Here is a 12,679-nt window from a genome sequence, read left to right on the forward strand (position 1 = left end):
TGGAACCTTGCTGGTGAAGATAAAATGGAGAAGGGGAGAATGTTGTAAGCCACTTTGGGTCTACATTGGGGGGGGGGAAGTAGAGAATAACGAAGTAATTAATAAATATATTCTTTATAGATACTGTCATGTGAAGATGTGAAGCTGCCTTATATGGAGTCAGACAACTGGCCATTCAAAGTCTGTATTGTCCAGTGTTCCCTCTAAGCTGAGTTAGTGTGACCTAGCTCACAGTTTTTTAGCCTCCGGCTCACACATTTTTGTCTTAGCTCAGGAAGGAGGGCTCCAGAGCAAACTAATTTATGCATTTGCCAAATCACTCACTCACAACTTTAATACCAGTAGCTCAGAAAGTGGAATTTTTGCTCACGAGACTCCACAGCTTAGAGGGAGCCTTGCTATTGTCTACTCCAACTGGTAACAGCTCTTCAGAGCCTCAGATATCACCTACTACCTGAACTTTTAAAAAATTAAACGGGAGAGGCCAGGGATTAAGCCGAGGACTTCCTCCACGCAAAGCAGATACACTCTACCACTGAGCCACAGACTGACATGACTTTCACGGGGAGATCCATGCGCCAACTCCAAACTCATTACACAAGACAGCTGGCTGGACTACAGGCACTTATTTATGTATGAATTAAAATATTTATATGCCATACTCAAATTGAGTTTTGAAGCGGCTTCAAACTAATTAGCAGAAACCCCTAGAGAGATACCTTCCGGTCAGGTAACTAAGGGCAACTAATGGCCTTCTGCTTCCTCCTATATAACCTGCAAAGCCTACTGATATTTTTTCAGTATGAGCAACAAGTTTCTAAGGGAAGCTATTTGATTCCTTAGTAACTCCTATGCAGTTATTCCAGTCAAAATTCGTTGAAATCAATGGTCTTCGGTCGGAATAATTCTGCATAGCATTCCACTGTCAGTTCATCCCCCACAATGTAGTTATTTTTTCCATCGACAAATTCAAAATTAAACGATAGAACTGGATGTCAGTGTTCCCTCTAAGCTGAGTTAGTGTGAGCTAGCTCACAGTTTTTTAGCCTCTGGCTCACACACTTTTTCCTTAGCTCAGGAAGAATGACTCCAGAGCACACTAATTGATGTAGTAGCCAAATGGATCGCTCACAACTTTAATGCCCAGTAGCTCACAAAGTAGAATTTTTGCTCACAAGACTCCACAGCTTAGAGGGAACATTGCTGGATGTATTTATTCACTTAAACTTCTGAAGCAGTGCTCTCAAGGATAACAATATTAAGTGGTAAGAATCAAAATAGTAGTTGTAAACCATGTATTTTTTTTCTTGTAATTCAGAGTCCAACATTCTACTGGTAAGCTAATGTTCTTTATTAGGACCTTGCTTTACATTTATAAGCAATGGAAATAGAAAATGTGCATTAGATCATCTGGTTGAACTCTTAGCAGGGTAGATTTATTGTTCTAGTTAATTCCAGGGTACTATTACACAAGCCAAGCAATAATTTCATAGCCAGCATTACACAATTCAAGACGAGCTCATAGTTAACAGAATTTTCCTGAAATGTATGTTCCACTCTAAAGGCCTAACTAGACTTTACATGCAAACACACAACATTGTTCAGACAGCCCTTTCTAAACAGAAAAGGCCAGTTCTGGACAGCAATCAACAATGGAGAAGCAGCACATATGTATCTGCTTAATTCCTTCTACAATTAGCCAGATTACTTAAAGGGATGTGCACTTGGATATTAACTAATGAAAACCCAAACAAAACCCTCTCTTTTCTGAGAGACTAGCAAGAGAAGAGTTACTCAGCAAATCATGTGATACAGGGTCTTCCTACCAGAAAAGTTTCCATCAAAAAGGTTGTCCCACAGACTTTTTAAAACATAATGTGTCTACTTTTTACATAATGCTTCCATGGACCTTATGGTGCCCACCTAATTCCGTTCCTGGTACCTGTCAAGGCACTTAGAAAGGGGGTTGAACTAGCAGGGCTTCTAATTGACATGTAGTTCCTGCTTTGACACAGCTATTGTCAGATGTCTGCAGTAGCTCCAACCCAAAGTTATGTGGGATTGCAAATAAACTGCTGCCTACCTTGGTAATCACCCTCCTCCTGGGTGTCCCCTCCTTCTTTGGCCCTGCCATGGGGTGCCTGTCCTGGTTGCCACAGCAGGCCCTTCTCTCCCCTCACCCCCCTGTCACTACCCCTGGGAGCTCGCTTTCATCCTGGACTCAGTGTAAAGCAGCTTCATGAGTTCAGCATGGTGATTGCTATGCAGATGGAGGGGGAGATTGCACCAAGGTGGCTATCAGTCAGCAAGACAGTAGTCAGGAGATGTGAAGAAGTGAAATAAAACACAGAGAATCAAATGAGGCAGAAAAGGGGGAGAACATGATGGTGAGCGAGGTTTGTGACCCAGCCAACCCTTATCCTGCAAGGAGGGAGCTTTGGCCCAGTCCTGCAGTCTTGGGAGGCCCTCATTGTGGGTAGCTGCTTTTAGGCTTGGGGTCACATCTTAGAGCCCTGTCCCCACTCTACTCTGATCAAGGTAATAGCCAGAAGAAGAAATACTCTTTCTCTCTTCTCCAGTACATGCACAACATATCCATGTAACATATAAAGAGACACAAACACATTAATGGCTAATGAAGAGCTGCTGCCATAAGAGTTTTATGTATAATCTAACTCCTTGACATTTTGTGCTTAGCTCTTTCTCCTGTGGTGGCCATCTTGTGGTGGTACTGATTACCAGAACCGCAGACTGCATATGGCAGAGCGGAATTTGAGTTGGAGCCTTTTATCTTAGTAAACGGAATCCTTTATTGTAAGTAACTCCATTCTAGACAGGACAGAGTAGAACTAATGTACTAAATTAGCTAGCTAAACTAAGATGGAGATGTAGAAAGCATGTCTCGCTCTCACGGTTGCAAGATGAAAGGAGGGGGAGAGAAGAAGTTAGCTGAAAGGAAGGAAGATTCCCTGAGAGTAGCAATCTACACATCAAAAGGAGAGCACCAGAACAGTAGAAAGGAGGAATACACAGGCCCTGATCTATCTATCTCTCTGGCTCTCTATAGTCCCCTTCTGAAGTCTGAGGCTAGGAGACAGTGCAAACACCCATGGCCCTCTCTCAAAATGCCAAAGGTGATTGCAGACTCAAAAGGCTTAGGGACCCCTCACTCGTTCACAGCTTGGTTCTGATTTCAGCATTTTTGCCCTAGTCCACCTGACTGCTGCTGTCATAAGTCAGTCTGTGCTTAGTGATGGCACGGATTCCTCAGACAAAGAGCTGCCTGCAGCCAGCCCTCAGCCGGTAATTGAACAACCAGCTGCAGCTGGCTCTGAGCCAGGAGGAGAGCAACAAAAGATCAGGTTACAAGCTGAAACTGAACCATCACCTTGTAGCTCTGAAGTAGTAAACAAATCTTCAGAAGCCACTCCCAGCCCACCTAGCTCACCCATACCCCTTCAGTGTCGACACTATCAGAGAAGCACAGAGTTGCAGGAAAGGAAGAGGAGTGTGAGACTCATGGCCTGTCATCAGCTATCAACCCATAACATGGATTAGAAGTTTCAGGATAACTGCCAAGGAATTGGCTGGGAGGTTAGCTCGTTAAGACTTGACTATAAAGTCAGCTGGGAGAAGCAGCAATTTCACAGATGCAACAAGTATATATTGTTACTGAACCACTGACCTTGCTGTTACTGGACCACTAGAGCCTTGACCCTTGGACTGGACCTGACTTTTGGCTTTTCTGGAACCCCTGACCCTGGACTTGCTGCTTGGATCCCTTGACCACTGCCACAGGAGGTGGCAGCGGCTACAAGCATGGACAGCTTCAAGAGGGAATTAGATAAGTATATGGAGCAGAAGTCCATCAGTGGCTATTAGCCATAAGGTATAGACAGGAACTCTCAGTCTGGGGCAAGTGATGCTCTGTATTCTTGGTGCTGGGGGGGGCAACAGTGGGAGGGATTCTTGTGTCCTGGCCCCACTGCTGGACCTCCTGATGGCACCTGGTATTTTTGGCCACTGCGTGACAGAGTGTTGGACTGGATGGGCCATTGGCCTGATCCAACATTGGCTTCTCTTATGTTCTTATGACCCTAGGCTGTACTTGGCATACCTGCTATCTGGATCCCCTTACTTTTGGACTGGACCCTGGTTACTCTTTGCAACCTTGCCTGTAACCTGCCCTGCTGAAATCCAAACCCTTGTCTCCGGGGAGGGCTGCACCAGTACAGGTGCCATCATCGGAGCACAGTGAAATTGGAGGGGGTGAATTAGTTCCTAAAACCTGCATGGTCTGTTCATGTTGAAAAATAGACTCTCACTCACTCCTAGGGATTCTGGGAAAAGGAAGACAAACTCGCCTATCAAGGCTGTCATGCAACCTTCTGTTTGCTCTGCAAGTGAGAATTTTAATTGCCTATGAAACAGGGGCCTTTTTCGCCTATCTATCTGAATTTTGGCAGGGAGGGCCCCTTGGGTGATTCAGTATTCTAAGCAAAATAGAACAACAAAACAAATTTAAAATTCTGTGCACATCCCTAACCACCTTTCCAGGTAGTGTTTTCCCTCGTAAGGCCCAATTCATATGCATTAAAATCCTCATGGATAGAAATACAGTTTTGGTTGTGAAGGGGGGGGGTCTGAAGGAAGAAACAATTAAATGTCTTTCCTCTACCATTATTAGCATTCCTCTGGAACCAGTTTTTCGTATGTTGACTTAATATCGCTCATATAAATTATTTTAATGAACCAGTTTATTTGTATTCAAAACTATACTCCTCTTCTCCCAAACCTTATCCTATTAGTATTCCTCCTCCTTTCAGAAAAATAACCCCTTCCTCAAAAGAAGCTGTATCATCCTGCAAACATTTTGAAGTGTTGAGATGTGTACAGTTGTTACGCTTGGCATGCCTTTGTAGCAACTCACCAAGTAAAGCAGCATCATTTCTTTGACTTAAAAGTGTTCTTGGAAGGCGTTTTTCTCTGGCTGAGGCCAGCATAAGTCCAGCCAACAAAAAGAAGCATAACATCATTTTCCCCCTTTTATTCCAGGAAGAACAGAGCTAGATAGATAATCAGGGCAGAAGACTGTAAGAAAAAATGAAAAGAATTTAATAATTAGTCAAGCAATACCAAGAATGTGGCATGTATCTTTCTCTTCATGTGGCTTTTTAAATTAATTAACCAATTAGGGCTGGAGTCCTAAATACACTCACAAGGGAGTAAATCCTATTGAACTCAACGGGATTATTTCTAAGTGTACATGTTTATGATTGCACTTTAGATTGATTTAAAACATTTTGACTGAGTAAAAAAGGTGCACCTTGTTAATAAAAAAACAAGTTGGTTTTTTACTTTAGCTCTATAATTTCTCAAATGCAAGTTTAAGTAGATTGAATCAATTCATTCATCAGTTGACTATAGCTTGAATGATTGACTAGCATTCCTAACTATTTGGCAGTATGTTTGCATATGCGCACAATCATAGGCATATATATAGCTCATAAGCATAAATACGTGAATAGCTGGAACATTCATATTAAAACTTGAAAAAAGGGGTTTTGGTCACTTGTATCCTATTATTATTCCAAGGCATTTCAGCATCACAGAATCATACAAGGCTGGTCAAACTGACACAAATGGTTGGATCCTATAGATCTGGTGCACCTTTTCCCAGCACAGAACCCCTTTCCCTGATGCGAAAGACTCTTACACAAAAAAGCCTCTTGCATGGGGAAAAGGCACCTTTGTTAGCAGAATAGATCCACAGGATCCAACTCATAGTGTGATTGCCTGGCTGCATCGTGAACATAACTACAGAGCTAAATTAGACTTGATGTATTTAGGCATGACGCACTTGTAATTAGACAAGGGTACTTATATTCATGTCCCCATGTAAATAAAGTGGGGGATGCTTTTTCTTCGAACAAAAATGTAGCATTTGATTGAGGAAGGGCGAAGGGTGGAAAGAAAAAAAAATTCAAGTGGCAAAGCACAGCGTGGTAAGGGAGGACAGGAGAAGGGAAATTTATTTATTTAGTCACATTATTTATAGTCCGCCTTTCAGAGAGTCAAGGACACCTAGCTGAGTCAGTACAATCAGCAAAATGGGGACATTCAATAAAGAATGCATTAGGATTCTAAAAGTCCGGAACCAACCTGAAAGAAACGAAGCAGAGCATAAGTATTAACATGGCCCATTAAGTAGTGCAAAATTTACATAATAGGATCCTACTTACAGTAAGCGACACTGTAAGTATAGCAGTATGGACCACAGTCCCTAACCCTTTGTCCAAGTAACCTTGTAAGCCACTCTGTACAGTGCGACCGTATTGCCTGAGTAGAAAAGCCCTCTTGAATAATTCAGCTTCGCATCCATTTGTGGGAAGCCAGGAGAGCGGGATCCTTCCTGACCTCCTTGAGGAGGCCATTCCATGAAGGTTAAAGGTTAAAGGGAGGGTTATGCTTTCATCTATGTGCTCAGTTTTGGGTAAAATATAGATTCCCCCATACTGTCATTGAATAGGAGGATATATGAATAACTGTGCATGGATCTCTCCCCCCCCCCTCATAGATATGTCTTAGCTTCACTAGATTTGTAAAAAATAAATACAGAATGCATAACACTTTATACCATTCAACATATTGAATACAACTTTCAACCAATACAAGAACTAGTGGGCACTCCATGAAACTGCAGAGCGGTCGGGTTAGAACGGATAAAAGGAAGTACTTCTTCACCCAAAGAGTGATTAACACTTGGAATTCACTGCCACAGGAAGTGGTGGCGGCTACAAGCATGGACGGCTTCAAAAGGGAATTAGATAAGCATATGGAGCAGAGGTCCATCAGTGGCTATTAGCCACAAGGTATAGATAGGGGCTCTGGGGCAAGTGATGCTCTGTCTTCTTGGTGCTTGGGGGGGGTCAACAGTGGGAGGGCCTCTAATGTCCTGGCCCCACTGGTGGACCTCCTGATGGCACTGGTATTTCTGGCCACTGTGTGACACAGAGTGTTGGATGAAGCTGCTGATTGGCCTCATCCAACATTGGCGTCTCTTATGTTCTTATATATACTCACACAGCATAGTGAGCTGCATTATGTTATGTGGGTAGTCCTTTATTTCTGGGTAACCACCAGATGCTCCAGATGCTGCCGCTGTTCATAGCACCTTTTGCCTTCCAGGATAAGAGCCTCAGGGAGCAGCTCAAACAAAAAGTGCCCATAGAGTTCCAGTCAACCTCTCTATAAGGGATGGGTAATACTAAGCACTGGTCCAGTGACCAACAGCTCATCTAGCTGGTGAATCTCATCACATAGAAACCCTCAAGAGAGATAAGGATGTATAGGAACTGGAAGAATGCTTCAACCAGCTTGCTGTTTGTTCCTATGAATGAATATGACTCATTAACTTATCTTATGGGAGGTAGCTGTGAATTTCCTGCATTGCTGAGAAGGTTAGACTAGATGACCCTTGGGGTTCTTTCCAGCTTTGTGTTTCTATATTTTGTATTTCCTTTGGCTCTCCAACAGGAGTAGAGCTCATGATGGACCCTACAGTGATGTGCCATCATCCACTGAGGTTACAACATGACCAACAGAGGCAACCTAAACTAACCTCTGTTCCGGGTTTGTTAAGTCTCTTGTTCTTATCATGCTCTACCAGCTGTTTGATAGTTCTCTGACCACCATAACTGTACAAATCATGAGCATGCAGTGATAGAGACGACACAGCCTATGATTCTGAGGTCTGTCAATACAGCTTTCAACCACACAGCAGCATTGCTAGAACAAAAGTGGTGGCAAACCCGTTATTCTTACTGGCATTCAGGACTCTGTTCCTGCTTCTGGTCAATAAATGTGAGGATTGTTTCAAAGCTGTTTCTTTGACTGATTGAGGTGCAGCAGTTATGAATTGATTCATGCACTCTGCTCATTATTTAGATGTATTCAGCATGGAAATCACTTTGGGAGAGGCCTAACAGGGTCAGCTCTGTCTGAACAGCTATACTGTATCAAGGAGGGACAGGATCTTCAGGGTTCACAATTCTCCTGTTCACTACTGGGGTCTTATAAACCGTGCAGCCTACATAAGCCTGGAAGGAGGGTGGGTGGGAAGGAAACAGACAACAATGGTTGCTGGAATGTACAGGAAAATTAATGAACATACTGAATGCAGTGGAGGGTAGCTACAGGGAAGCTGTGAAGCAAAATTGTTGGTGTCTAGGACAGCCAATGAGAATGAATGGCACATCCCCAATGATTAGGTCTGATACTGAGAGTACTTCTTCTAGGGACATCTTGTAGCTATTTTCATGAAGGGTGTCAGCTGGGGCCTCATGCAGACCAAGCTGGTGCTGTTACTCAGATCTATCCTTTTCTTTGCAGTTGTTGCTACCTTAGCCCCAGTGAAAGATTCCAGATGCCCAGGAATAGGTTTCTTTTATCAAAAAGTGCAAGTGCAGGTCCTAGCCTTGCCTTTTCTTTTGCTGCTGACTGTCCTGTTGCTGGACAAAAAGTGAGTTTTGCCTTATTGCCAGTTTCCCCTTTGGCAGTTTGGTGTAGTGGTTAAGTGTCCGAGCTCTAATCTGGGAGAACCGGGTTTGATTCCCCACTCCTCCACTTGCAGCTGCTGGGTGACATTGGGCAAGCCATAGTTCTGTCAGAGCTGTTCTCTCAAGGGCAGTTCTATAGAGAGCTCTCTCAGCCCCACCTACCTCACAGGGTGTCTGTTGTGGGGAGGGAAAGGGATAGGAGTTTGTAAGCCGCTCTGAGAGAAGGGCAGGGTATAAATCCAATCTCCTCTTCTCTTTTCTTCAAGAGTGCTTTCCTCACAGCGAGCTATTGGGGAGATAACAGGGGATACCTTGTGCGAATGTTCTGTCTCCTGTTGCTATCCTACTACTTATAACCCCTTGACTTGCAAAAGACTGCTCCTCAGGACATTCCTTCTTCCCCAGGACCCAGGTGCTTGTGGGGGAGGAAGGCCTTGGCCTTTCAGTGAGAGAGTTCTCGCTTCATACAGTCCCACAAGTGGCCTGTCAGGACAGGAGTCTGGATAAAGTGGTCCAGTTTCCAGGCAGTCCTTCCATACATGTTAAGGAGGAATGTGTTTTGCTGGAGGGGATTTGCACCCTCATCTGCAAAGTCTTAAGGAGGTGGTAGTTCAGACGATAGAGAAGTTCATATTTCAGACTTGGCTGCCACATTGATCGCCACAGCTGCCACATTGATCGCTCATCATTGCTACCTCTTGGAAGTCCACGGCACTTCCAACCGTTCATCAATGGAGGAACAAATGTTGGGATCACTATGTGATGGACAAAATAGCTGACACACATGAGATACACACACAACGATACGCAGGGTCTGGCATTTTGCCAAGAAATCTCGGATACTCTGAGTGGATTCATCTTTAAGTAATGAGCTTTTTTATGGTCTGCGCACTCTTTTGATCTATTTACACAACTAGATTAGCAGTTGTATTAATCCTAGATTACCTGGAGATGCTATGGAGTTAACATGCTGTAAGGTTTAAGTATCACTGTTGGAAATATCACTGTTATATACTGTTTTATTGGTTTATGCACGTTATATCTTCTGTATGTTGGACTTATCTTTCAATAAAAAATTTATTTTTTAAAAAAAGGAGGTGGTAGTTACTAGGATCCTATGATGTATTAACGTTACTGGGGATGGGGCCATATTTCCTTTGTTCCTTTCCTTGTTGAGTTCTGTGGCTGCAGGGTGGCAGGCCAGCATCTCCACACATTGGTTGGCTGCCTCCATATACAGCCGAAGTGGAGTTATCACTGGCCTTGTGTTCCATTATTGATGAGTGCTGGCAATGGTCACTATGGTCTCCAGTGCAGTTGCTAAGCTTTCAGCTGGATCTTTCAGAAAGTATCTTTTTCTCCACTGAGACATCATAGGATAGTGAATACTTAAGCTGGTGCTACACCAAATGCTGGTAGTAAGCCAACATCCAGAGCTCGGGATGGTACCGCCTTGTTCCTCAGCAATACGGTCTTGCATTATGAATGTGGATAAAATGAGATTTTCCCCCCTTAACAAAAGCAGTCTCTTGAGATACATGAATCACTCACAGCCACTGAGCAACACGAACCTTACTTTGAGAGCAAAGACATTTGGAACCACCAAGTTACAGAAGCACTTTTTTTTGGCAGTAAAATACGTTAGCATGGAAAGGTCCTCATTTGCCACTAACAGAAACTGTAGTGTTGTTCACCAACATTCAACCTACATTTAGAGGCAGTAAAAATTTTATGAACCTTAAATCACATCTGAAGCCACTGGTATATCCCTGCGGCCAACACGTACCAGAGTACCAAGGGAGCCATTAAAAAAAACAAACCAACCTATAGTGATGTTTGAACAGAAAGCTCATAGTTTGGTCAGCTCTGCATAATTTCCATGGGATGTGGGGAAACTGGATTTACCAAGGAAGATTTCTGTAATGACAACATCAACTTCCTTGTGATCTAGTAATATTCAACCACTGTCTGGACCAAAGAACTTTTCATCAGGCATATTATTTTGGGATGTCTTTTATCTGATCTCCTTGAGCGGAATCTGGAACTGGCAGATGGAACTCAAAAAAAGCCTTTAATTTGTAATGTGGGAGAATGAATTTCGTTTCTGAATGTCTGGAACTCATACACTGAGACTTCTTTATTGCCCTAGCTAGGGGCCACCAATGTTGGAGCTCCCATATAAACATTCTTAACAGATAAATGCCTCTATAGGAAAGCATTATATGGGGAATGCAGCATCATGTTTCCTAGATATTTCTGTTGGGTTCTGTTCACGGATAAAACTGTAACAGTTGCATGGATGATTAATGCCAATCTGTGAGCTCCATGAGCTTGGAGCATTAGTTTGGAAACAGATCTGATACATCACACACAGGAACGTTAGCTTTGTCTGCTTCTGTTCAAAGGCATTTTCATAATTCTTAGTTCATACATTCCAAGACTGGCACTGAAAAGAGACATCAACTGAGCTACAGCTAGCTGGGTAATAATTAAGCACATTGGTTGTTCAGTCGCACAGTCCAGTCCGACTCTTCGAGTCAATCCCATTTTATTCAGTGATGTTTAGACTCAAGAAAAGTCCTCTTTAGATGGACGCCTTGCAGACTTATTGTGGGACAGGATTTCATGGGCAAAAACCTCCTGCACAGCTACGCTAGACCAGCATGAATATCTGCCCAGTGGGGATGCATCTGACCAAGTGGCCTCTAATGCCTTAATAAACAGGTTCATCGATCAAGTGCCACACAATTGCTTTTCCTAGTGTGTACTTTGATTTAACCCGGCCACCCCCGAAAGCCTCAAGAAGAGTACTGTCAAAAGAGAGAAAGACGGAAGGGGCGGGGGACTCCACACTGGCGACCCAGCCAATAAAACCTTTCCCCCTTCCATTTGGGACTCAAGGAGCTTAATTTTGCATGACAAGTATTGGCCCCTCGCTCTGATCACTGCTGGGCGGCTCCGCGACTGCTGCTCCGAAGGGAAAGAAGGGAGAAGGCGGGGAGGGGGGGGGATTGCTGGGCGATAAATGACCGAGTCCGGCGGTCGGACAGAAGGCGCCTCGCCCCCGGGCCCGGGCTGGCGGCAAAAGGGCTCCTCTTACCTGCTGCGCAGGCGTTCCTTCTTCGTTCCGAGGAAAAGCCGCTCCAGCCCGGAAAGGCGACGTGCAAAAGGGAGCGCGAAGCGAGGGGGGCCCCTTCTTGGCAGCGCTTGGTGGTGAGAAAGCTGAGCTGAGGCGCAGTCGCTTCTCCGGGAGGGCGCTGAGCGCTCCGCGCTGTGGGGAAGGGGAGGAGACGGCTGAAGAGCCAAACCCTGTCGCCCTGGCGGGGAAGGGAAGCCCGGGGGTGGGACGGGAGGGGTCCGGCGGTGCGCCCTGCAAGCCGAGCTCAGCTCTTCTGTGGCGGGAAAGCTGGCGAGAGAGAGCGCGGGTCAGTCGTCGCTTGGTTTCTTTGGCAGGGGAATGCAGAAAGCAGCACGTGGCTCGACGGCTTTTTTATTTCTCTAAAAAAAAATGATTTCAAGTCATGCTGGTTTTGTTTCTGAGAACGTCGTGCAGCGTTTGGAGTTCCGTCCCAGAAAGGCGTGTGGCTGAATACAGCTCAATACGAAAAGAATTTAGCAACTCTCCCTGTTTGGCTGATGACCGATTATCGTTTTAGAATCCGCCTCCTGAGCGTGCTCATTTTTTATCTAAACCTCTCCTTTTTTGAAGTGTGTGTGGGGGGGATTCAACCTTATCTCTCGGTGGGGAGGACTCTTTCTGCGTGCTGCTTCGTAGCCGCTTCACTGCAGAAAATAGCAAGCGGCAGCTCTCCTTCCTCGCGTGTACTCTGGCGCCCGTCGCTTATCGCTTTTCAAAACAAACACTCATCCCCTCCAGTTTTCCCTTTCACGCCCTTAAAAAGCACTGCCAGGAGCGGAAAGTTCACAATCCACTTTGAAACAGGATGGCCGGGGTTCCCCCCCCCCCCCCCAGGAGGACTGTCCCCTCCCCAATGAAGCCGCTCCGGCCAGCAATGCCACCCAGTTTGAGTCGCTGGGGCAGGGCGGGTCCAGTCCGTTTGATCAGGAATCTGGCGGTGCTTTTTCCATTTCCAGTGGACAGCTCGGCCACTGGAAAACGG

The 12,679-nt window shown here is 44.9% G+C and overlaps 1 protein-coding gene across 1 annotated transcript in view; it reads right to left on the bottom strand.

Annotated features, from left to right (window-relative positions):
* MATN2 (matrilin 2) overlaps positions 1–5,003 on the bottom strand; it is a 56,666-nt gene extending 51,663 nt beyond the window's left edge. Inside the window, exon 1 of the mRNA XM_015409817.1 lies at positions 4,931–5,003. Within this exon, the coding sequence (XP_015265303.1) occupies positions 4,931–5,003 (73 nt within the window). The remainder of the gene's footprint in view (positions 1–4,930) is intronic.
* Positions 5,004–12,679: the final 7,676 nt, after the last annotated feature.

Source organism: Gekko japonicus, unplaced genomic scaffold, assembly GCF_001447785.1.
Source record: "Gekko japonicus isolate JY-2015 unplaced genomic scaffold, Gekko_japonicus_V1.1 scaffold47, whole genome shotgun sequence".
Classification (NCBI taxonomy): Eukaryota; Metazoa; Chordata; class Lepidosauria; order Squamata; family Gekkonidae; genus Gekko; species Gekko japonicus.